This window comes from Schistocerca piceifrons, chromosome 2, assembly GCF_021461385.2.
Source record: "Schistocerca piceifrons isolate TAMUIC-IGC-003096 chromosome 2, iqSchPice1.1, whole genome shotgun sequence".
Classification (NCBI taxonomy): Eukaryota; Metazoa; Arthropoda; class Insecta; order Orthoptera; family Acrididae; genus Schistocerca; species Schistocerca piceifrons.
Genome location: NC_060139.1, coordinates 612,857,922 through 612,884,643, shown reverse-complemented (window position 1 = coordinate 612,884,643; position 26,722 = coordinate 612,857,922). Strand labels below are relative to the sequence as shown.

The 26,722-nt window shown below is 40.7% G+C and overlaps 1 protein-coding gene across 2 annotated transcripts in view; it reads right to left on the bottom strand.

Annotated features, from left to right (window-relative positions):
• LOC124776318 (CCAAT/enhancer-binding protein zeta) overlaps positions 1 to 26,722 on the bottom strand; it is a 212,404-nt gene that overhangs the window by 174,230 nt on the left and 11,452 nt on the right. Inside the window, exons 2-4 of one of the 2 annotated variants that reach the window (XM_047251254.1) lie at positions 9,147 to 9,294; positions 1,052 to 1,160; positions 651 to 842 (exon numbers count right to left, since the gene is read on the bottom strand). In XM_047251254.1, coding sequence (XP_047107210.1) covers positions 651 to 842; positions 1,052 to 1,160; positions 9,147 to 9,275 — 430 coding nt within the window. In that variant the 5' untranslated portion in view covers positions 9,276 to 9,294. Of the gene's footprint in view, positions 1 to 650; positions 843 to 1,051; positions 1,161 to 9,146; positions 9,295 to 26,722 lie in introns of those variants that run through there. The other variant, XM_047251255.1, reaches the window with a different exon arrangement.

Sequence of the window (26,722 nt, the reverse complement as noted above, 5' to 3'; positions counted from 1 at the left end):
AGGCTGAAGCATTGTCCTCAGATTCCAAGATGCTACTATCAGATTCTTTGTCTGTTTCCTTTACCAGGGTCTTGATACATGTTTTCGATCCAGTTTCCAAGGCTTCTCTTGATATTCCATTTTATTATTATTATTATTATTATTATTTTCAGTATGGGGTTATTGGCCCAACCCCCAATCTGGAGGACCAAGATTTGTATTAGGTTTACTGCTCTAAGGAGTCTGGCTTCACTATGCCTCTAGAGCCCTCCCTGCCCTACATTGTGGGACACACGTCGTCTGGTTCCTCAGTCAAGACCAATTCGGCTTGGGTGACCCTGCCAGTAACTATGCTACCGCCAGCATAGCTCTCAACTTCAAAAAAGTACACAAACCCTCCTGCCCGACACTCGGATAATAGGTAGTTGTATTTCCCAATTAGGCTGTAAACTGCCACCTGGTATTATGGTAAAGAAGCAGCAGAACATTGCGTCCTCAATAAATTTGTTTTCAACCATTTAAAAATCTTGCATTCAGTGAACATCATTTAATTAGGCAACTACTACAATAAAAACAAAAATATGGACACATATTACAATGTTCATAAGACACAGCAAGCTATATTACATCAATAAATGGTTGACATCCACTATATGGTGGAATGACATTACCTATAACCATCAAACACTCATTCTTCTTTCCAACTTTGACAAGGCTGATCAAGTTCTTTAGAGTTGGCACATTATGAACAGGTGAATCTTGAATAAGAATTGTGTTTGCAGCAACTTTATCAGAGGCTGTTCCCTTGTTGACAACAGTTCGCATCCATGAGTAGTCGAACTGTCTGCCACCTTTTGATAATTCTGGACGGAAAAGCAAAAGATTTCAAGAGAGAAAAATGTCACAAAAGAAAAACAATTTGAATGAAATAAATTCAAAATATGAAATTCAGTTTATCATAAATAACATAAACAGGTATGTTTAAAGACAAAAATGAACTATTTCAAGCTAAATGGTTGACTGCTGTAGGTTATTTCATATTCATAAAAAATATATTCCATGCTATACATACTGTTTGTATATGAACAAGTCTCATCATTTAGTAGTTTCTTTGCTTCTAATTTTAAATGTTCTATTTCTGCATCTGACACTTTTGAGAATTCCTCTGGATCATCTGGAACCTAAATACATAAATATATGAAAAACATTAGCATAAGGGCAATCTTATTGAATCACAGGCTTAAATGATATGTTAAGTCTAAATTAAACAGGCCTTTCCTTAATAATTAGAGCAATTATAGTAAATTATCTATTTTCAGTGACTATATTTGGAAGATAGCTAATTTCAGTGCATCCAGTAAAAACATTGGGGCTTTATTCACTTAATTTAAATCATCATAGGACTGGAGAATACTCTTTGTGAAAATAAATGACATGGAGATTATGGTTCAAGAAAGTATAGTTTAATTATCTTTAAAGACTGTACACAACTACAATTCCTATTAGTAATAACTAAAATCAAAAAATCAGTATCCCATTGTGCTTGCTTCTATGATAATGAAGCATTCAAATATTTCCCATTGGACCCTCATAGACAAAGTGAACATTAATAAAACTGACAAACAGCAGGGACAGATTCCTGACTCGAAATGGAAGGAAAAAGGTCCTATGAATAAATGTCCACAAATGCATCGTTGCCACAATAGATGGCGCTGACAAATGACAGTTCCTGACCAAGTTCCATGTGTTCCTTGTATGTTGCAGGCTGTGAGACTGACGCAGCATACTGAAAGCAGCAGAACAATCCGATATTCCTGCCGAGAACAAGCAGAGATGGTGTTTGTGTACAGATAAGCAGATGGAAAAGGTCAAGGGACAGCATGGTTATACCAAAACAAGTATGCTCAGAGAGACCAACCACATAATAAAACACTACAAGCCCTTTTTGTGTGTTTACATGATCATGGTTCCCTTCAGACAGATGAACATGCATGGAGGCTGCGGACTGTGCATATATGAGATATGGGGGACCAGGTTCTACAGGATATTGGGACAAACCGTAGTACAAGGTCCAGGCAAGTGGCCCGCCAACAACGTGCAAGAGACAGTACGATTAGGTGTATCCTGCATGACAATCACTATCACCTGCAGTCACATGGAGGACACTTCGAACATCTGTTGTAAAGTGGATGCGATACAGCTCTGTACTGGGTTCCGGGATGATTTATTGTCGTTGCACGCACATCATCTATTTCCAGATACATGTTCATAGGACCCTTTTCCCTCCATTTCCAATCAGGAATTCAACCCTGCAGTTTGTTGGTTTTATTAATGTTCACCCTGTATATTATCATCAACATGTAGTGTTATCACTCCATTGGTCACAGAAAAGTTTATGCTGTTCAGATATTTTACACAATATTTTTTATACGTCACATGCAATGAAGGACATTGCTTGGAATAAAATTATACACACTTCACAAACTGCTTTCACTGTGAAGTGGAATCAATCTGGACCACAGCTCCATACAACACACTGTGACAATATGTCCAATAGGCAATTAAATACGAGGATATAAGAGAGCTAAGAACCCTCCTCCCCCCCTCCCACCTCTCTCTCTCTCTCTCTCTCTCTCTCTCTCTCTCTCTCTCTCTCTCTCTCTCTCTCTCTCTCTCTCTCTCTCTCTTACACACACGCACACGCGCGCACACACATACCCAACCAAGGATCAGGAGAGATGAGGATACAAGAAATGATTGGTTCTAGACGTGGAAATGATGAGAGTTAAAACCAAGAGAAATTAACATGAAAGATATCAATCTGGTTAATATGTGAAAGGTAAATGCTTCATTTGAAGGTAAGAAATAGGCAAGAAATTGGACAGAGTTAGTAACTAGAAATTTGAATAAACTAGAATGAAATATAAAAAAAGAAAGGTTGATGAAGGCAAAAACGGATAAGACAATGGTACATATGAATAAGAATAAAAGGACAAAGCAGAGGAGAAACTGAAGGAAGGAGAAAGTGACAGAAAAGACAAAATACAGCAAAATAAAATAACAAGATAAATAGAACTACAAAGATAGGAAGAGAAAAGTAATGCTCAAAGTAACAGAAAGTGGGTGGAAATGATACTGTGGAGGAGAGACCTGTTGTGAATATAGTAGTGTACACTAAAAACAAGAGCGTGGCAAAAGTCTACATCCTAAAGAACCAGTTAGTATCTGTAGTGTATAAGTGCTGGTGCTGGGATAAAAGACACAGATAATCTCTGCTCTTGTATTCCCCAACCTGTTCACCAAAAAATTCATTTTTTTTAAAAATCAGTTTATTTTTGGGTACACTCCTATACTCAAGTTTATTGTAGTAGGCTTTGTTTACAAGTTCTGAATCTCTGTTGATTAATAAATGGGAACCTATCCATTTCACGGAAAAGAAATGAACAAAGCAAAATACATATCTTTACAACAATAGTGAATATACTCGTACTCTTGCAAAGCCTCTCACTGCACGCCAAGAATAAGTGTCTTAACATTTATGCATACGTCCGAGAGAAACGTAAATAATATATAGTATACACTCTACAGGATACATCTCTTTATAAATGGTAATAATGAAGACGTTAACACACAGCACAACATTTTTATAGCAGTGGTGATGTCCCTAGATATCATTCATGTGATCAGTTCTGAAGTGTTCAATACTAACTCCCATTGTGTCAACCAGTGCACTTGAGGTATCAGGCTACTATAAACAATTCATTACTTTTCAAAACTCTATGTTTTCCAAAGTATTAGATGTACAAATGTGATTGTCACATAAACAGAACCACAAACTCACCAAGTTTGCATTTCACATGCTACAAATGTTCTATGAATGCCTCTCTGGCCACATGACATATGTCCAAGTGGTAGTCAAGTTTGTTCCATACCGTAAGTAGCAACAACCTGTCAATAGTCATCACAACAGCACTGATGCTTTCTCTGGGTTTTTCCAGTGTTCTTGGCATTGAGTGCACGTAAACATGGTCCTTAATGTACCACCAAAGGATAAAGTCACAATGTGTTTGGTCAGTCAACCTGTGGGGCAAAGGGGACAAAGCTCATCATCTACAACACTATGCCCAGTTCAGCGATGTGGAAGTTTGTCATTTAGATAGTGATGTACATTGATGGTTCACTGACAGGGTGCTCCATCCTGTCTGGAGATGAAATTCTCAGAATCGATAGTCAGTTGTGGAAATAACCACAACTGCTACATATCAAGATAACATGTACTCATCATAGTCTTTCCAAAGAAAAAAAACGGCCCATACAGCTTCCTCTGTAACATTCATCAACCAGTACTCTACTGTTTACAGAGAAAATCAGTGTCCTTATACTCCTGATACTAACACATAATGCTCTCTTCATGTGGCGGTTCTTTTTCATAATTCCTTTTGAATGCAAGGGTGCACTGTTCTAACAGATAAACATCTCGCATTTTCCAACAGACAAAAGCTCTTTTCTAGCTTTATAGCCATTCTGTCAAGGCACTGCACTCTTAACACCAACTGGTGGGCACAATGCAAACTTCATGAGTTTACAGTTTTATTTACACATTAATCAGATTTGTAGATGTAATGTTTTGAAAAAAAAATAACTTTGAAAATGACTGAATAATTCATAATAGCACTGTTCATTGAGCACATAAGTACACTGTAAAAAAGATTTGTTCTTTGGATTTTTCTTCTAACTTCGTTCATTTTTCTTTAGATACATACACAAATGCTCAATGTGCAAGGATTCATAAGTGACTCAAGTTTTATTTCAGAACTTCTCCATAATTCTTCAGGAGTAACAGTCTGAACAGCTTTTGTTGTGAATGGCTTAAGCTCAAAATTGGTGCATCCTGCATCAGTAAACATCGATCTTGCCCTTTTAATGATTGTCGATTTCAGGAATTCTGCATCTCTGTGTTGTTCTTGTGTGTAAATAATTGCTGTCTCACACTGAATTCAATTTGTCTTTCAAGAATGACTTCATATGCTGACTTACAAACTCAATTTCATTATCTGTTCAAAGTATTTAAATTTTTTGACTATTTTCCTTTTCTACTTTTTCTTTGAACTCAATGAAAGTACAGCACTCTGCTTTTGTTGATTTTAGCGTATAACCAAATGGCTTCCTTGACATATCACCCATAAAAAGTGAGTATATAATGTGCTCCTGCCTATGAAGTTATGCCCATTAGTCCACAAACATTGGAATGTACTATATCATGTAGATCTTTTGCTCTTCTACTTCATGTTTCAGGAAAAGGTTATCAACAGTTTGTATTAGAAATTCCTCCAAGATACTTTAATTTCGCAGTCGTTAACATAGGCATTGTATTATTCTACAGCACCTTACAATCACAGATACAAAAAGATACACACGGGAATTCATGTTGTTCAAAAAAAGTTGTTCAATGACAAAATAATATGAATGCAGAAAATAAAAGCAAATTATTATGGGATGCCATAAAGCATAAAACTGGAAAGTACAGTAACATGCAAATCAAAGGAGGGGAGCAACAGATAATCCTGAGGAATGGGCAAATTTTGTGAATGATTATTTCCCCGGTATTGTGGAGAAGTTGCAATAAAATCTCTCCAAACATGTCAATTACATGCAATGAATTATACTGCAAGAACAAATACATTGTTCACCATAGGAAAGTTTGAAGTCAGGAAGAAAATAAAGAAATTAAAAAATAAGAAATCAGCAGGAATAGATGAGGTTCCAGTCTCTGTTCCGAAGGCGTGCATACACAACATATGAACCCCCTTAACAAACATAGTGAACGAGTCTTTTAAACCAGGTGTTTTTCCAGAACACTTAAAGCACATGCTTATTAAACAAAGATAATGCAGAGAGTATGGAAAACGACATGTCATTTTCAGTATTGTAACAACAGAACCAAATCTTGAAAGGTAGACTAATGAGTTGCATAAATAGGTACAGGCTTTTTAATGGAATAATTTGATTTCTGATGAGGGAGAAGTACAATATTGGCCTTAACAAAATTCACAAAAGTGGTAGTTAAAGCTCTTGACAAGTGCCTCTGTTTGCACAGCTTCCAGGAGAGGACAAATTAACTCAACTTGTTCATTTATTTTGAGACAAGCAAAAATGCGACAGCAGCATAGATGAAATTGCTCTAATAAATGCCTAAAGGATGAGATATGACAAAAACAATAACCGACACTACAAAGTTAAATAGTGAGAGTTATGTTGCAGCTCATTTTTAAACCACTGAAACGAGTCATATGAATAATACTTAAAAGTATTGGTTGGGCTCAGTGTTAAGAACTAATTAAAATAAACGGGTATCCTTACTGAACAAAGTGAACACATCTACCAATCTGCTGCACATATCAGTGAAAACATTAGTAAGCATTTCACTAGAAGTTCTACAAATAATTATGGAATATAGTGCCTGAAAATAATGTCTCATTCTCCTGAGCTCAACAACTCACTCATCGGGTGGGGGGGATACTGACTTGGTTTTCCAGATGGATTGAAGGGGGACATGGATATGTATATGTTCGTGGTCCTGCAGTCACCAGAGTGTGTCCAGTGGGTAGAGTGGCGCAGTGCAGAATTATGTTTTATATTATATTTGATACAAACTGTGTATGATCAAAAGAACATTATATAATAGAGACCAACCAAATGTGGCAATGCAGTTATTATGGAGAATGGAGTTTGAGCTGTCTGGTATCCTGATTTTTTAAATTTATTAATTTATTTTGTTATTAGTATTTATTATTGTTAATTTTTATTTATATATTATTTAACCTGATCTGATTAGGACCATCAGGCCCTCTCTCGCATCGGACCAGTGTGTCACATATACAGTACCATTATAATATGACAAATAATATTAAACTAATTTGCGTGTCTATAGTGACAATTCAAGTAAATAATTCTAAGAACTACTAAAGATAATATTGAAAGTACTACTACTGAAATGATCGTATGGCATTGTTGGCCGGGAGGCCCCATATGGGGAAGTTCGGCCGCCGTATTGCAAGTCCTTTTTAGTTGACGCCACTTCGGCGACTTGCTAGTCAATGGTGATGAAATGATGATGAAGAACACACAACACCCAGTCATCACGAGGCAGAGAAAATACCTGACCCCGCCGGGAATCGAACCCGGGACCCCGTGCCCAGGAAGCGAGAACGCTACCGCAAGACCACGAGATGCGGACAGTACTACTACTACTACTACTTCTACTATTCCTGATGCTGCTACTGCTGCTGCTGATGATGAAGATGATGATAATATATGTTATATCTGTCTTCTGAAGCTAGAGACATTATACAGTTCTCTAATATAATGCAGGAGGTTATTCCAGAGTAAAGTACCTGTTACTGAGAAGGATTTCGAGAAAGTAACTGAATGATGGAGGAGGACAGAAGGTTTTGCTCTGCTGGGAAGGGGTGTTTCTGCCATGTAGTTCAGACAAGAGCTTTAAGGTCAAGGAGACATATGACAGACAAGTGTATGTTGCTTATACAGTATAGAAGGCAGAGGGTATGGAAATCTCTGCACACCTTGCCTGCACATGGCTGGGGCAGCTGTGCATATCATGGCGACATATGGACATCAGAGATATAATGAACAAAGGCATTTGCGACCACTTCCAGGTGCCGAATTAGAAGTATGAGTGTTTGTACAAGTTTCTTTTTCAGATCAAGAGGGTACAGCTTTTTATATTTTTGTACAGCGTGGAGAGATATTGATGCCTTCTTGCACATTGCTGTTTTGTGCTGAGTCCAATTTAAGTTTTCTATTGTTATTATTACTCCTAGACTCTTTGCTGAGGGAGAGAAGTTGATTTCTATCCCATTCAGGGTTAAAGATGGCAGGGATTACCTATATTTATATAGAATGACCAACCAGTACCATTTGGCTTTTGGATGAGTTCAGCATAGCCCTATATCCTGCACCCATTTTGATATGCACACAGGTCAGGTATTGAAATTCATGATAGCCCTCTTCAGGTTTTCCTTGGTTTTCCTAAATAATTTCAGACTTCAGTATGGCCACAGCTGACCACTTGTCCTTTCCTCATAAAACATACATATATACATATGTATTATGTGTGTGTATATTGGAGCTATCTATCTGCAATGTACTATGATAATGACAAATCTCATATCACTGTGAGATTGTCCCTGGAGAAACAAACAAACGAGTAATTCAATATCTTTCCTAATAAGATCCAGCTAAAATTTTACTGGAAATGGTAATGAATTATAATAACGGGTTGCTTGTGCCCAGCAAAAAGAAGCAGACATCCCAGTGTGAGTGAAGTGAATGTGGAGCACATATGAGAGACATTCATAAGGAGTCCAAAGAAATCGGTGCATCATGCAGCAATGACTGATGCCTCAAATGCAATCGGACTCTCCGTTCATCTTTCAGCAGGATGGGGCTCCACCCCATTTTCATCGTGAACTTTATGGGTACCTGAACATGGAGCTGCTGCATCGATGGATCGGCTGTGATACAGAAGGGGACAACAGTTTCATGAAATGGCCTCCCTGATCACCAGATCTCACTCCGTGTGACTTTTTTCTGTGGGGATACATTAAAGATCTGGTGTATGTACTGCCTCTGCCATGTGATTTAGCAGAGCTCCGGGAGAGAATGCAGGAAGCGACTACCACAGTCGATGATGCCATAGTGGGATGGGTACGGCACGAATTCAATTACCACATTGACATTGCCGAGTCACTCATGGTTCGCTTGTCGAATGTTTGTAAAAAAAGCTTTCAGAGTTTCTCTTCAAAATGCAATATGTATGGCATCTGCACAATATGTAGTTCTTGTACCATAAATAATTGAAAGTGTTCCGGACTTTATGTACACCCTATATTGTGATTCAACGGATACAGACATACAGTTGTAGAAGTGGATAAAAATTGAGTTATTTATTACTAAACTGAAAGGAAACTAGACTAATTTTGTTAATGAATATTGCTTCAAATGCATCATATGATATATTTCTAGATAACTTAAAGATTTCCATTTCCGTTTTTTCTAACTTAAAGTGTACATTTATATAACATATAATCTACAAAGATTATGCCAAAAGTTCAAAGTATAAAAAAAATCTTAACTGCAATGAATACCTGTTTGTACCATTTTCCCATCTCATGTGTTCCAACATCGTCTTCTATTTCATGAAAAGTTGACACCACACTTTTCTTTTTTTTAGAGCTAAAACGTTTGGGTTCTGATTTCACTGTATCAACTTTCATGTTACTAGTCTACAGCTACCTGAAAATGTAAGTAAATGCTGATAACAATACGAATATATACTGTGTCACAATAATACATGCACTTCTGCATTAATCTGTCATCATGGACTGCATTAAAAAACAGTATAATTATTTCTGAAAATGTTTGACAAACTTGAGAAATCACTGAACAGCTTCTACATTGCAGCATGCAAACTACAGAAAATAAAAATAAAATAAATGTTAAACAAGAAAACAAATAGTTCTATAAAATAATTAAATGAGTTCAACAACAAATTAAAAACAACATCACAAAAATGTCACATTTTAAAACTAATTCATCATATGCATTCATGAAATGAAGACTACATTCAAATTTATGCAAATACACTAGTTGAAGACTACTCAAACACAGACAATTGTAAATGAAGGTTCTAATGAGACTAGCACCACAAGAGAAGAGACTAAATTATTGGGCAAGACATAAGAACATCATATAACTCTAAAAAACGGAACATTGATCTATAAAATGGCATAACAACACACCCACATACGTGGAAAATGTTTGCTGAAGACAACAAAAATCAGTTCACATCTAGTGCAATACTCATTATTCAGAAGTCTGGGACCTAATTTTTTATACTTTGATCCTTGCCAAAAATATATTTAAATTACTTTTCAGCTTTTTATTATGCATGGTACTGCCCTTTTTCAAAAATCACAAAAATACTACATTCATCTGCAATGAACGCTATTATTCATAAAACACACACATAATTCAAAGCAGAAAGCATACCTCTGACCTACGAAAGACCTTGATGGAACTGATCTTAAAACAACACTATAGTGTACAGTTGAAACAAGTGAATAAATAGTGACTGCAGAAGAGAGGTGGGCAAGTTGAATACCATAGTGTTTCAACACAAATATTGTTTTCTGTGAGCACTATACTTTGGAGAGAGTTCAGTACAGCTTATCACGATATTGCATTACACACTCCTTGTTTTTAGTCTCAGGATGTAAAATGAAGGTTACTTCTAATTTCCACAGACTTGCTTAATCCTTTATAAGAGTTTTTGAACTGCATTCACACGAGACTGCTTTCAGCCAGGTTTGATCTTGTTAGTAAACAACACCTGAAAAGTTGTGATAACATATTACAAAGCTACCAGTGCTTACAATGGGTGGTTTCTCATAGGCAGTTGCATTCCAGAAAAATTACACCTACACCTACACCTTCACTTCACCTACACTTAAATCCACAACTATACGCTGCAAACCACTGTGAGGTGTGTGGCAGAGAGTACCTTCCATTGTACCAGTTATTAGGGTTTCATCCTGCTCCATGCGTAGAATGTGGGAAGAATGATTACTTGAATGCCTCTATGCATGCAGTAATTACTCTAATCTTATCCTCGTGATCCCTATGTGAGCGATACGTAGGGGTTGTAGTACATCCCTTGAGTAATCAGTTAAAGTCGGGATCTTTAAATTTTGTTAATACACCTTTTCAGGACAGTTGACATCTATCTTCAAGAGTCTTCTGCTTCAGTTCTTTCAGTATCTCTGTGACACTCCCCCACTGATTAAATAAACCTGTGACCATTCATGCTGCCCTTCTCTGTATATGTTCAGTATCACCATTTAGTCCTATCTGGTACAGTTCCCATACACTTGAGCAATATTCTAGAGCTGGTCACATGATTGATTTGTACGCAATCTCTTTTGTAGACTAACAGTCTACCAATAAACTGAAGTCTACTACCTGCTTTACCCACAACTGAACCTCTGTTGTCATTCCATTTCATATAGTACTTCATTATAGATAATTGCATCATATGCAAAAAAAACCTGCTTTTACTATTAATATTCTCTGCAAGTTCTTTAATATACAAGATGAACAACGAGGTCCCAAACATTTCCCTAGGGCAAACCCGAGTTATTTCTACACTACTGGCCATTAAAATTGCTACACCAAGAAGAAATGCAGATGATAAACGGGTATTCATTGGACAAATATATTATACTAGAACTGACAAGTGATTACATTTTCACTCAACTTGGGTGCATAGATCCTGAGAAATCAGTACCCAGAACAACCACATCTGGCTGTAATAACAACGTTGATACGCCTGGGCATTGAGTCAAACAGAGATTGGACGGCGTGTACAGGTACAGCTGCCCATGCAGCTTCAACACGATACTACACTTTATCAAGAGTAGTGACTGGCATATTGTGACGAGCCAGTTGCTCGGCCACCATTGACCATACGTTTTCAGTTGGTGAGAGATCTGGAGAATGTGCTGGTCAAGGGCAGCAGTTGAATATTTTCTGTATCCAGAAAGGCCTGTACAGGACCTGCAACATGCGGTCGTGCATTATCCTGCTGAAATGTAGGGTTTCGCAGGGATCGAATGAAGGGTAGAGCCACGGGTCGTAACACGTCTGAAATGTAACGTCCACTGTTCAAAGTGCTGTCAATGCGAACAAGAGGTGACCGAGACGTGTAACCAATGGCACCCCATACTATCATGCCAAGTGACACACCAGTATCTCGGTGACAAATACACTGCGATGTCGCCAAACACGGATGCGACCATCATGATGCTGTAAACATAACCTGGATTCATCCGAAAAAATGGCGTTTTTCCATTCGTGCACCCAGATTCGTCATTGAGCACACCATCGCAGGCACTCCTGTCTGTGATGCAGCGTCAAGGGTAACCGCAGCCATGGTCTCCGAGCTGATAGTCCATGCTGCTGCAAACGTCGTCGAACTGTTCGTGCAGATGGTTGTTGTCTTGCAAACGTCCGCATCTGTTGACTCAGGGATCGAGGCGTGGCTGCACGATCTGTCACAGCCATGTGGATAAGGTGCCTGTCATCTCGACTGCTAGTGACATGAGGCCATTGAAATCCAGCACGGCGTTCTGTATTACCCTCCTGAACCCACCAGTTCCATATTCTGCTAACAGTCATTGGGTCTTGACAAACGCGAGCAGCAATGTCGCGATACGATAATCCGCAATCGCGATAGGCTACAATCCGACCTTTATCAAAGTCGGAAACGTGATGGTATGCATTGTTCCTCCTCACACGATGCATCGCAACAACGTTTAACCAGGCAACGCCGGTCAACTGCAGTTTGTGTATAAGAAATCAGTTGGGAACTTCCCTCGTGTCAGCACGTTGTAGGTGTCGCCACAGGCGCCAAACTTGTGCGAATGCTCTGGAAAGCTAATCATTTACATTTCACAGCATCTTCTTCCTGTCGGTTAAAATTCGCGTCTTTAGCACTTCGTCTTCGTGGTGTAGCAATTTTAATGGCCAGTAGTGTACATAAGGTTCAGTAAATGCAGTCAACAATATAACATAAGAATCAGCTTAATTTTTCAACGAACTCCTCGACAGAATAGAAGGAGTGACCCTCCAGTTTTAATTTGAAAGCGCGTGGATTACTGCTAAGATTTTTGAATTCAAGTGGTATCTTATTGAAAATGGATGCAGCAGTGTACTGCACACCTTTCTGCACAAGAGTTGAATTTCTGCCGAGTATTAACTAAGTGATAGCTGCTTATTCTTGGGAATAAGCTGATATTGTTAACAAGTTTTGAAAGGCCAATGTCAAAATACCCAGACTAGAGAACAGGAGCCGACAAGAGGTTCGCAAACTTACACCACTTATTGCCCGAACCGCCTGTTTCTGGTCCAAAAATATTGATTTAGAATAGGAAGAGTTACCAACAAATACAATACCATATGACATAAGTGAATGAAAATAAGTAAAGTAGGCTAATTTTTGTGTCAAATGATCACTTACTTTAGATACCATTCGAATAATAAAAATGGCAGCATTAAGTCTTCGAACAAGATCCTGAATGTGGGCTGTCCACAACATAATAATATTTACCTGAACACCTACAAATTTTAACTGTTCAGTTTCACTGATCATATGCCCATTCTGTGAAACTGAAATGTTGGGTTTTGTTGAATTATGTGTTAGAAACCGTAAAAACTGAGTCTTACTGTGATTTAGCATTGGGTGACTTAACAAGTCAGCAGCCAATAAGAGTTTACTAGCCGGAAATGGGTGACGTTTCCTCGATTATGACTGCCCATCCAAGATAACATGCTGCGTCCTCCCTACCAAAAAGTCCTCAATCCAGCCAAAAATGTCACTTGATACCCCACGTGATTGTACTTTTGGGAATAAGCGTAGGAGCAGTGCATCCCATTGTACCAGTTATCAAGAAACACTGCATCCACCTGGTTGTCCAGCTGCATACCTGGAGCTTTGTTCAATTTTAACGATTTAAGTTGTTTCTCAACACCACTGACATTAATACTTATTTCACTCATCTTTCCAGTGTTTCGAGGACTAAACTGGGGCAATTCACCTGGGTTTTCCTTTGTAAAGGAACATTTGAAAACGGAGTTAAGCATTTCAGCTTTTGCTTTGCTACCCTCAGTTTCAGTTCCCATCTCATTTGCTAACAGCTTTTATGTACGAACAGAATTTCTTTGGATTTTGTGAAATGTCATTTGAAAAACTTCTGTGACTGTAGACATTGAATTGCTCCCTTGACAGCCAAATGTATTTCATTCTCCATCTCTCTATCTACAGCCCTACACTTTGTTTTGCATCTATTATGCAGTAATCTCTGTTTCTTTATAGAAGTTTTTTTACAGTGACTGTATACCACGGACGTTCCCTCCCATTATGGACTACTATACTTGGTACATATCTATTATCCAGTGAGTGGTCAACTATTCTTTTAAACTTGTTCCAGAGTTCCTCTACATCAGTATTTCCCAATCTTTCGTAGACCATTACCCCAGAGTGCAATTAGATATTAGTTAGTACCTCCACTTCCCCCCCCCCCCTCCTCCACCCTGCTGTCTGTTGTTGAGTTTACTTCTTCAACTGACATCACAAGCTTATTAGAAACTGGCTAAGTGAATTTCTGTACACTGTGTAAAATGTAAATTTGAAGAAACCTCATGTGCTACAGTTTTGCTTCATGCCTTCTGTCACTGCTGCCAATCTTTACATTCTATGGTGTGGTGCGCTGCAAAGTATATACATGAATAGTGTACATAGTTGTTGCAACAGTATCATGTCAGATTTGAACAGGAAAGACTTTGAAATGTGCTATTGCAAGAAACCTTGTTCTATTTCCATGTGACATCTCTGACATAGCATATCATCCGCATGAAAAGTACAAGGGTCACTCCAAAAAGTTGCACACTATCTTTTTTTAAATCCATCTTTTATTCTACATGTTTGAAAGTTTTACAGTGTGTAGATACATCCTTTAGGAACAATATTTTCATTTCTGCACATAATTTCCATACCTCTCAACTGCCTTATGCCATCTTGGAACCAGTGCCTGTATACCCGCACGGTAAAATTCTGGACCAACCTGTTGGAGCCACTGTTTGGCAGCGTGCACAAGGGAGTCATCATCTTCAAACCTTGTTCCATGAAGAGAGTCTTTCAGTTTCCCATAGAGGTGATAATCGCATGGAGCCAGGTCAGGACTGTAAGGTGGGTGTTTCAGTGTTGTCCATCTGAGTTTTGTGATTGCTTCCATGGTTTTTTGACTGACATGTGGCCATGCATTGTCGTGCAACAGCAAAACATCCTGCTTTTGCCGATTTGGTCGAACACGACTCAGTCGAGCTTGAAGTTTCTTCAGTGTCGTCACATATGCATCAAAATTTATGGTGGTTCCACTTGGCATGATGTCCACAAGCAAGAGTCCTTTGGAATCGAGAAACACCACAGCCATAACTTTTCCAGCAGAAGGTGTGGTTTAGGTGGTTTTTTTTTTTTTTTTTTGTGAATTTGCATGATGCCTCGTCGTCTCTGGTGAAAAATGATGGAGCCATGTTTCATCACCTGTCACAATTCTTCCAAAAAATTCATCTCCACCACTCTCGTACTGTTCCAAAAGTTTGCTGCATACCGTATTTCTTGTTTCTTTGTGATCCACTGTCAACATCCTGGGAACGCACCTGGCACAAACCTTTTTAACGCCAACACTTTCAGTAATCTGCAAACACTTCCTTCCCCTTTCCCAACATAGCGTGACAATTCATTCACTGTGATGCATCTGTCAGCAGTCACCAATTCGTTAACTCTCTGCGAGGACAATCCTCAATATTGCTGTGCCCGCTTTCATCACGTAACCTGCTTGCCCACCGACTAACAGTAATGCAATCAACAGCAGCATCTCCATACACCTTTTTCAACCAATTGTGGATGTTTCCCACTGTCTCGTTTTCACAGCACAGGAATTCTATGACAGCATGCTGCTTCTGACGAGCGTCAAGTGTAGCAGCCATCTTGAAGACATGCTGTGACGGCACCACCCACGGGAACAGGTTGAACTACGTTTGAAAACAAGCAGGAAGGATGTATCAACACACTTTCACACAGGCAAAATGAAAACTGTATTTTTACAAAAATAGTGTGCATTTCTTCTGGAGTGACTCTCATATATTTTCAGGACTTCACAAAATGCTTTCACCCATACCTGCACTACCATCGCTGAAGGGCCACTACCGTTCTCCACACATCCAGTAGGTGAGCTCTTTTTATATGTTTAGTGTGGTGTGATGGCTGTGCTGGCTATTGGGTGACTTAACACGTCGCCTGCCAATTAGAGTTTACTAGAAGGAAATGGGTGATGTTTCCTCGATTATGACTGACCATGTTCTTTGAGACTCAATGTTTGAATTTAAAAAGTTGATGATTGATAATGTTGTTGAATACAATACATTGAAAACACATGCAAAAAGATGAGACTGAGTTATAAGTGGCAAAAGAAAAGGTGGTGGTTGGGCCCCTTGGCTCAGTCCAGAACACTTAGTGTTGACTGTTTTGCTTTTCCATTACTGCTGCAACCTAGCAGTAGTTGTATCACAGCTGCTTGGTAAAGCTAAGGGTTGCAAATTGTTTGGCAAACACCAATCGTGGGTTACATTAGCATTTCCTCTCTTACATTTCCCCTCTCCACAATGGCCTAAAATATTCCCTTAATTCTGCCACCACCTGTGATGCAAATCATCTGTCTTTTGAGCCACTTATAACTTGTTTAGTCATTCATATGTCAACAGGACAAAGTCAAGCAAGAACTTAGAATCAGGGTAAACGTTACTAGGAAGAAATGGAAAACCGGGGAATTTTTAGCACTGATCTTATGGGTTTTTCACAGGCACTAAGAATTTATGGTGTAGAATCATGAAAAACGTAAAATTGGAGGACATAAATTCAAAGTTTCACTGTACCCACATTGAAGACAGACACTTGTTACAAAACACACTTCTCCTGCAATATTCCTCTGCATTGTGGCACTTTTTGACCTGCAAACTGCAGCCCCATTTAAAATCAACCAAGTTAAAGTGTGTGCACTTCTTATAGTTCGTAAATCACTTGATTGTGGCGTTCTTTACTTCTGAACTGGCAGAAATTGGAAGACTTCAGGCTGGAAACGCTTTGTTTCTCACCAGTCACTAAGAGTAGCAATAATAATAATAATAATAATAATAATAATAACAATAATACATTATATACATTATAGTAGCCCTTATGCTGTTACCGCTGTGTCATGCTGTCAATAAATTCATTTATATGTTTTGAAGTGAGTAATGAAGCAATTTCTGGACTACTGCAGGTAGTACCTACAACTTGCAGAGGACATTTTCTGCTGTAATCTCCACTGCAATAATGCTACTAACTGAGAAAAAGTAATCGCTGATAAATTATATAATCAATATTATAGTCTTAAAAAACTATGATAATAGTAATGATCTTTACAAAATAATTTAGTTTTGTGACCGAAAGAGAATCAAATCACTTAGTTTGTACCCCTCAGAAAATTTCACTTTATTACACCCAGGTTGGGAGGCACTGCTCTACATGCTGTTGATCTGTGCTGAAAGTTTCAAGTTCTTTGTTGAGATATGACACTACTGATTTTTTATCTAGTTTACTGAACATATATATCTTTCTGTTTGTTTTAGTTGTCTTTTGTGCTTTGGTAATCATTGTTGTCACAACCGCATTATGGTCAGTGATATCAGTTTTGTTGTGGACATCCTCAAAGACGTCAGGTCTAGTTGTTGCCATCAGACCTAATATATTCCCATCATGAGTGGGATTCCTAGCTATCTGTTCTAGGTAGTTTTCAGAGAAGGCATTTAGCAAAGCTTCACAGGGTATCTTATAATGCCCACCACTAACAAAACTGTTATATTCTCAATTAATTGTTGGATGATTTAAGTCTCCACCAGCGACTACAGTCCGGTTCTCTCAGTGAATCGGCTGCTGAACAATGATGATTTTTTTTTTTTTCCAATATGGGGTTGTTAGCCACATGATGGTAGAAGGAGGAGAGGACAACCATGTGTGAGATGGCTGGAAGATGCAGAAGCCGACCTGAGAGCACTGGGAGTGAGGTGGTGGCACAGGCGTGCTGAAGACCAAGACGATTGGAAATCTGTGATTGAGGAGGCCAAGGTCCTCAGAGCACCGTAGTGTCATGGAGTCAGTCAGTCAGCCAGCCAGTCAATGATTACAGTATGATTGTGGAATTTACAAACACGTGGACTGAGGTTTTCTTTAAGTTTTCAGTTACTTCAGGAGATGAGTCTGGGGGGCAATAGAAGGATCCGATTATCATTTTATGCCCACTCCTGATACTGAGTCTTCCTCTAACCATCTCACATGCAGCTTCAATTTCTATCTCTGTGGATTTGTGTTTCTTGTCTACTGTGACAAATACACCATCTCCATTTCCCATTTGCTTATCGTTTCCATATACACTAAAATTTTCCACAAAATCTCACTACTATCAAGTTCAGGTTTCAACCAGCTTTCTGTACCTACTATTGTGTGAGCTTCACTGCTTTTCTTGAGCACTTCAATCACTGGCACTTTGTTGCGAATGCTTTGGCAATTTACCTTTAGGATTTTAATAATGTCACCCGCAGGAGGCAGTTCTTTCGAACTTACATTGCTACTTCTGGGTTTCCTACAGCTACCGTTATCTGGATTGGATGGAGAGTCGCTTAATCTAAAAACCCTTATGTGCAACCCCCCCCCCCCCCCCACACACACACAGTCAGCTACCTGAGAAGTAGCCTCTGACGTGTAGTACACATCTGACTTATTTAGGAGGACCCTACAGTTCTCAACCCAATGGCGCAAGTCCAGGAAGTCACAGACAAGCTTGTCACAGAAATGATCAGTTCTGGGGACAATGCTGCAAATTGTGAGCTTTGTTGAAACTCCACGCATTATGCTGGTCTTCTCAACCTTCCCTGCCAGTAGCTGGAATAACCCAAGCACGACTTCAGAGCCCACATGAGAGGCATCATTTGTTCCAATGTGCACCACGATCTGCAGCTGGTTGCAACCTTTTCCCTCAATGGCTGCCCACCAGGTACACACTGAGTGCACCTGGTGTCCTTTCCTGTCCCTTGCTGCCATTTCCCTAAGAGGTACAGTCTTTGCCTTACATTTGAACTGCCAACGATTAATAGACCCTACCTTTTCTTTCTTTCTTTTTTTTACCTACTCCTGACACCACTCAGTTTCAGTCTTCTTTAGTAATGTATCATGTTGTTGTTGTTGGCATTCATACTAAACTGGAATCTGTTGTTAAGCAGAAATAATAGTTAACAGAAAAAATGTGGGTGTGTGATTGTAGTAATATCAAGGCCCTTGGATAATGTGTGTACAGTAGAAGATAGATTATTGACTTTCAAAGTATTCTTACAACATATTTTTTGAAGAATAAATCCTTTACGAATCATTTTGCACTGCCTCTGTAAAAGTCCTGGACGACAACAAGGAATCGAAGTGTGCAACATAGGTTAGCAAGTTCATCCGCAGGTCACCACAAACTTCATAACAGGCTAAGACCTTTTTTACATAGTCGAAATTTTAATTCCATTTTCTACATGTATAAATATATTTCTATTTTTAATTTGTCAATCAAACTAATAATTTTTATGTGTGAAGCAGTAATATTTTGTTTCACTAATCCTTGAAGGGTGGTCACTGAATCTTAAGACTGATCTTAGTCATCAGGCACACTACCTTCATTTCAGTATCTGATGAACATATCTGTGAATTCTTGCTCTGTTCATGACAAATTATTACAAATCACACTGTTTTTCATTTAATCATATCTGTTGCAATGAGGTGTTGCCAATGGGCAAAAGCCGACCAGATAGATAGCAGACTCCAGGTGGACTGAGTTATCCACCATAGAGCGGCCACAGTGAAAACCAAAAATGGCTCTGAGCACTATGGGACTCAACTGCTGTGGTCATAAGTCCCCTAGAACTTAGAACTACTTAAACCTAACTAACCTAAGGACAGCACACAACACCCAGCCATCACGAGGCAGAGAAAATCCCCGACCCCGCCGGGAATCGAACCCGGGAACCCGGGCGTGGGAAGCGAGAACGCTACCGCACGACCACGAGATGCGGGCACAGTGAAAACCACCTTGAGTCAATATCAAAATGTTGAGGGACTCATGGATCCAAAACAGCCCCAACTCACCAAGCATTCAAGGATCTTGCAGAGGGTGTTGGTAAGGCTAATTGGACAGTAGCTATCCAACTGAAGAGGTGGCTTTCCAGGCTTCAACACCAGAATAACAATACTTTCCTACCACTGGATAGGAAATACCCCCTCACTCCACAGATGGTTGAAAAGGGTCAGTATACGACGATGGCCGGCCACCGATAAGTGTTGGAGCATTTGGTTATGTATCCGATTTGGTCTAGGAGCCGTGTTGGGACAAAGGGCGAGGACGCTGGCGAATTCCCACTCACTAAATGGGTCATTATAAGGCTCCAAGCATCGAGAAATGAAAGACAAAGGCAGTCGTTCCGAGGGCTCTTTCAGGAGGAGGAACATGGGCGGATACCGAGTCGATGCAGAGGCTTGGGCAAAGTGTTGAGTGAAATGCTCTGCGACAAAGTCCGAGTGGGCAAGGACAACACCTTGCACAGAAACTCCTGCAACCTCGGTGGGAGGACGATGGCCAAATATTCACATGAGTTTTGCCCAGAGTTGTGAAGAGGGGGTCTGCGGTCCTATGGCAGCCACATATCATTCCCAGCAAATCCATTTCTGAAATTCGATTAGGTAATGGGCACGGGTGCAGAATCATTTGAAGACCAGCAGGAAAGCAAAAGAAGGGTGTCGCATGAAGTGTTGAAGAGCTCAGCGGCGGTCTTTTATGACTGCAGCAATTTCCGGAGTCCACCAAGGCACCATCTTCCAATGGGAGGAACCCAAGGAAGAAGGGATGGCTAAAACAGCTGCAGAAAGAATGGCTGCAGCCAAAGTCTGTGGAGACTCGCCAATACTACTGTGTGGTAGTACAGGGGGGATGGTAGCAGAAGAGAAGGCACACCAATCAGCTTTAGAGAAGGCGCACCTGGGAGGGTGACGGAGCGAGATGTACTGAAGGAAGATCAAAACAATCGGGTAACGATCGCTGTCACATAAGTCATCGTGGACACCCCACTGAATGGAGGGAAGAAGGCTGTGACTGTAGATGGAGAGGTCATTGGCAGAGAAAGTGCCATGTGCCACACTTAAGTGTGTGGGAGCACCGGTATTTAGGAGACAGAGGTCAAGCCCTGCCAGAACAGCTTCAACTGTCCTGCCAAAGAGGGTCGTAGGCATTAAAGTCCCCTAGAAGCAGGAAGGGAGAAGGGAGTTGTTGAAGAAGGGTGGTTAGGGCAAGGGTTGTGGGCCCTGACAGCAAAGGCTTCCAGAGTGGTATGGAGGGGATCCCATTTACTAACAATGTCCATGCGGATCAAGGTGCAAACACCAACAGAAGCCCACAAGGGGCCAATTCGGTTTCGACAGAAAGCGCGGAACCCATGAAGGGTGGGTGAGTAAGAACTGATCAAATGGATCTCCTGGAAAGCAATGCAAGCAGCAGAGGAGGAGGAAAGAAGGGGCTGCAACTCTGGGAGGTGACACAAATAGCCATTACAATTCCACTGGAGGATTCTCAAGCTGGAGTCCAAATGGAAAGTGAACGGACCGCTGCCGGTCATGCCGCCAAGTTGCCATCCGTCACCGATGGACATTACCCCATCCTTAGATGCGGTAATGGCTATATAGGTGGGGTCAGACTCTGTTAGTTCATTGGCTGGAGGAGGGGAAGGTGGCACCTCAGGGGGTACTGGAGGGGCCTTGCCCTTGTCCTTGTGTTTCTGCTTCTTCTCTTGTGAAGGAAGAGAAGGGCAGACTGCAGCGAGGTCAGTCATGGAATTACACCTGGCAATCTTGGCACCCACTGGCCATGGATCGCACGGCAAATGTGGAGCTACAGATTGCCTTTCCGGGGGGAGGGGGGGAGGGGGCGGGGAAGAGGAGTGCTGGGAGGGAGCTCCAGTACAAGCGGCTGCTGAAGAAATGGAGTGCTTCTCTGGCAGGAGAGGGGGAGCGGCACCCAAAGGGTACTGACGGGGAGGGGGAGGAGGAGTGGGAGAGTGAGGGTGAGGCGAAAGGTGTGGGGCAAATGGGGGAAGGCTGGGAAGAGGAGGGGGTAGGAGGGAGGAATGGACGTAACTGAAGCAAAAGTAGAAGTTATAGGCACAGGATGGAGCCGGCATACTTTCGACAAGCCTCAGTTTAGGTAAGTCAATCTAAGGTCTTGTACTCTTGAATCCGTCATTCTTTCACATACACCAGGCATGCTGGTGAGCATGGAGGATGCTGCGCATTACAATTTACGCACACTGGCAGGGGAACACAGGCACTCCCCTCATGGAGGGGCCTCAAAATATGGTGCTGTGAGCAGCAATGCCTGTATAAGACAACAAGTGTGTGGCACAATTGTTCGATCGGTTACTGCTGCTACAATGGCAGATTATCAAGATTTAAGTGAGTCTGAACATGGTGTTACAGTCAGCACATGAGCAGTAGGACACAGCATCTCTGAAGTAGCGATGAAGTGGGGAGTTTCCTGTACAACCATTTCATGAGTGTACCATGAATATTTTGCGCAGAGTATAACTTAATCATAGCTAACACTTGGTTCAAGAATCATGAAAGAAGGTTGTATGCATGGAAGAACCCTGGAGATACTAAAAGGTATCAGATAGATTATATAATGGTAAGACAGAGATTTAGGAACCAGGTTTTAAATTGTAAGACATTTCCAGGGGCAGATGTGGACTCTGACCACAATCTATTGGTTATGACCTGTAGATTAAAACTGAAGAAACTGCAAAAAGGTGGGAATTTAAGGAGATGGGACCTGGATAAACTAAAAGAACCAGAGGTTGTACAGAGATTCAGGGAGAGCATAAGGGAGCAATTGACAGGTATGGGGGAAATAACTACAGTAGAAGAAGAATGGGTAGCTTTGAGGGATGAAGTAGTGAAGGCAGCAGAGGATCAAGTAGGTAAAAGGACGAGGGCTAGTAGAAATCCTTGGGTAACAGAAGAAGTATTGAATTTAATTGATGAAAGGAGAAAATATAAAAATGCAGTAAATGAAGCAGGCAAAAAGGAATACAAACGTCTCAAAAATGAGATCAACAGGAAGTGCAAAATAGCTAAGCAGGGATGGCCAGAGGACAAATGTAAGGATGTAGAGGCTTATCTCACTAGGGGTAAGATAGATACTGCCTACAGGAAAATTAAAGAGACCTTTGGAGAAAGGAGAACCACTTGCATGAATATCAAGAGCTTTGATGGAAACCCAGTTCTAAGCAAAGAAGGGAAAGCAGAAAGGTGGAAGGAGTATATAGAGGGTCTACACAAGGGCGATGTACTTGAGGACAATATCATGGAAATGGAAGAGGATGTAGATGAAGATGAAATGGGAGATATGATACTGCGTGAAGAGTTTGACAGAGCAGTGAAAGACCTGAGTCGAAACAAGGCCCCAGGAGTAGACAACTTTCCATTAGAACTACTGACAGCCTTGGGAGAGCCAGTCCTGACAAAACTCTACCATCTGGTGAGCAAGATGTATGAGACAGGCGAAATACCCTCAGACTTCAAGAAGAATATAATAATTCCAATCCCAAAGAAAGCAGGTCTTGACAGATGTGAAAATTACCGAACTATCAGTTTAATAAGTCACAGCTGCTAAGTACTAACGCAAATTCTTTGCAGACGAATGGAAAAACTGATAGAAGCCAACCTCAGGGAAGATCAGTTTTGATTCCGGAGAAATGTTGGAACACGTGAGGCAATACTGACCCTACGTCTTATCTTAGAAGAAAGATTAAGGAAAGGCAAACCAACATTTCTAGCATTTGTAGACTTAAAGAAAGCTTTTGACAATGTTGATTGGAATACTCTCTTTCAAATTCTGAAGGTGGCAGGGGTAAAATACAGGGAGCAAAAGGCTATTTACAATTTGTACAGAAACCAGATGGCAGTTATAAGAGTCGAGGGACATGAAAGGGAAGCAGCGGTTGGGAAGGGAGTGAGACAGGGTTTTAGCCTATCCCCGATGTTATTCAATCTGTATATTGAGCAAACAGTAAAGCAAACAAAAGAAACACTTGGAGTAGGAATTAAAATCCATGGAGAAGAAATAAAAACTTTGGGGTTCGCCGATGACATTGTAATTCTGTCAGAGACAGCAAAGGACCTGGTAGAGCAGTTGAGCGGAATGGACAGTGTCTTGAAAGGAGGGTATAAGATGAACATCAACAACAGCAAAACGAGGATAATGGAATGTAGTCGAATTAAGTCGGGTGACGGTGAGGGAATTAGATTAGGAAATGAGACACTTAAAGTAGTAAAGGAGTTTTGCTATTTGGGGAGCAAAATAACTGATTATGGTTGAAGTAGAGAGGATATAAAATGTAGACTGGCAATGGCAAGGAAAGTTTTTCTGAAGAGGAAAAATTTGTTAACATCGAGTATAGATTTAAATGTCAGGAAGTCGTTTCCGAAAGTACTTGTATGGAGTGTAGCCATGTATGGAATTGAAACGTGGATGATAAATAGTTTAGACAAGAAGAGAATAGAAGCTTTCGAAATGTGGTGCTACAGAAGAATGCTGAAGATTAGATGGGTAGATCACATAACTAATGAGGAGGTATTGAATAGAATTGGGGAGAAGAGGAGCTTGTGGCACAACTTGACTAGAAGAAGGGATCGATTGGTAGGACATGTTCTGATACATCAAGGGATCACCAATTTAGTATTGGAGGGCAGCGTGGAGGGTAAAAATTGTAGAGGGAGACCAAGAGATGAATACACTAAGCAGATTCAGAAGGATGTAGGTTGCAGTAGGTACTGGGAGATGAAGTTACAAAGGATAGAGTAGCATGGAGAGCTGCATCAAACCAGTCTCAGGACTGAAGACAACGACGACGACAACAACAACAACAACAACAACAACCATGAATATCAGGAATCTGGTAAAACATCAAGTATCTGACATCGCTGCACCCAGCATAAGATCCATCAGGAATGAGACTAATGATTAATGAAGAGAATTGTTCAATGTGATAGAAGTGCAACCATTCGCAAATTGCTGCAGATTTCAATGTTGAGCTATCAACAAATTTCAGCATGTGAACCATTCAACGTAACATCATTGATATGGGATTTTGTAGCCGAAGGCCCACTTGTGTACTCTTGACGACTGCACGACACAAAGCTTTATGCCTCATCTGGACCCGTCAACACCGATATAGGACTGTTGATGACTAATCGTATGAGTCTTGTTTCAAATTGTATCGAGCAGATGGATGTGTACAGGTATGGAAACCACCTCATGAATCCATTCCCTGCATGTCAGCAGGGGACTGTTCAATTTGGTGGAGGCTCTGTTATGGTGTTGGATGTGTGCAGCTGGAGTGATATGGCTCCCCGAAATGTCTAGATATGACTCTGACAAGTGACACATGCATAAGCATCCTGCCTGATCATCTGCATCCATTCATGCCCATTGTGCATTCCAACAGACTTAGTTAATTCCAGCACGACATGCGACATCCCACATGTCCAGAACTGCTACAGAGCAGCTCCAAGAATACTATTCTGAGTTTAAACACTTCCGCTGGCCACCAAACTCCCCAGACAGGAACATTATTGAACATATCTGGGATACCTTGCAACGTGCTGTTCAGAAGAGATCCCCACCATCTCGTACTCTTACAGATTTATGGACAGCCCTGCAGAATTCACGGTGTCAGTTCCCTCCAGCACTACATCAGACATTAGTCGAGTCCATGCCACACCATGTTACAGCACTTTTGCGTGCTTGTGGGGGCCCTACACAATATTAGGCAGGTGTACCAGTTTTTTTGGCTCTTCAGTGTATATGCTTCAGTGTTTTTGGAAATTCCTCCCATTAAAAAAAAAAAAAAAAAAGAGGTGTAGCACATTGTCAACACCCAAATGTCACAAAGTGCCACTAATGGTTGCCTATGTGACTGTCGCCAACACCAAAGTAGGTATCCCTTCCCCACAGCCCCTCTCATGACTACTGTGAAAGTTCCAAAACAAGATGTTTGCTCACACACATGGCCAAGGACTGCAACTCGCTGCACATTGCACAAAGATTTCCATGAAACATCTGTCACAACAACAACTCAACTATGCCAAAGCTGGCATGGCCATCAGAAGCTGTCAGTTAGTTTGTTATCCTAATTCAGGTTAGTGAGAGCAACGTTATGAAAGCTACTCAAACATGTTTAGTACTTTCCAGGCTTAAGAGCGAGAATTAAAACAGTTTCCTTCTATGAACCCAGACATTGCATGTCTCCAAAATTACACTACTGGCCATTAAAATTGCTACACCACGAAGATGACATGCTACAGACACGAAATTTAACTGACAAGAAGAAGATGCTGTGATATGCAAATGATCAGCTTTTAAGAGCATTAACACAAAGTTGGCGCCGGTGGCGACACCTACAACGTGCTGACATGAGGAAAGTTTCCCACCGATTTCTCATACACAAACAGCAATTGACTGCCATTGCCTGGTGAAATGTTGTTGTGATGCCTCATGTAAGGAGGAGAAATGCGTACCATTACGTTTCCGACTTTGATCAAGGTGGGATTGTAGCCTATCGCGATTGTGGTTTATCGTATCGCGACATTGTTGCTCGCGTTGGTCGAGATCCAATGACTGTTAGCAGAATATGGATTCGGTGGGTTCAGGAGGGTAATACGGAACACTGTGCTGGATCCCAACGGCCTCGTATCACTAGCAGTCGAGATGACAGGCATCTTATCCACATGGCTGTAACGGATCGTGCAGCCACGTCTCGATCCCTGAGTCAACAGATGAGGACGTTTGCAAGACAACAACCATCTGCATGAACAGTTCGACGACGTTTGCAGCAGCATGGACTGTCAGCTCGGAGGCCGTGGCTGCGGTTACCCTTGACGCTGCATCACAGACAGGAGTGCCTGCGATGGTGTACTCAACGACGAACC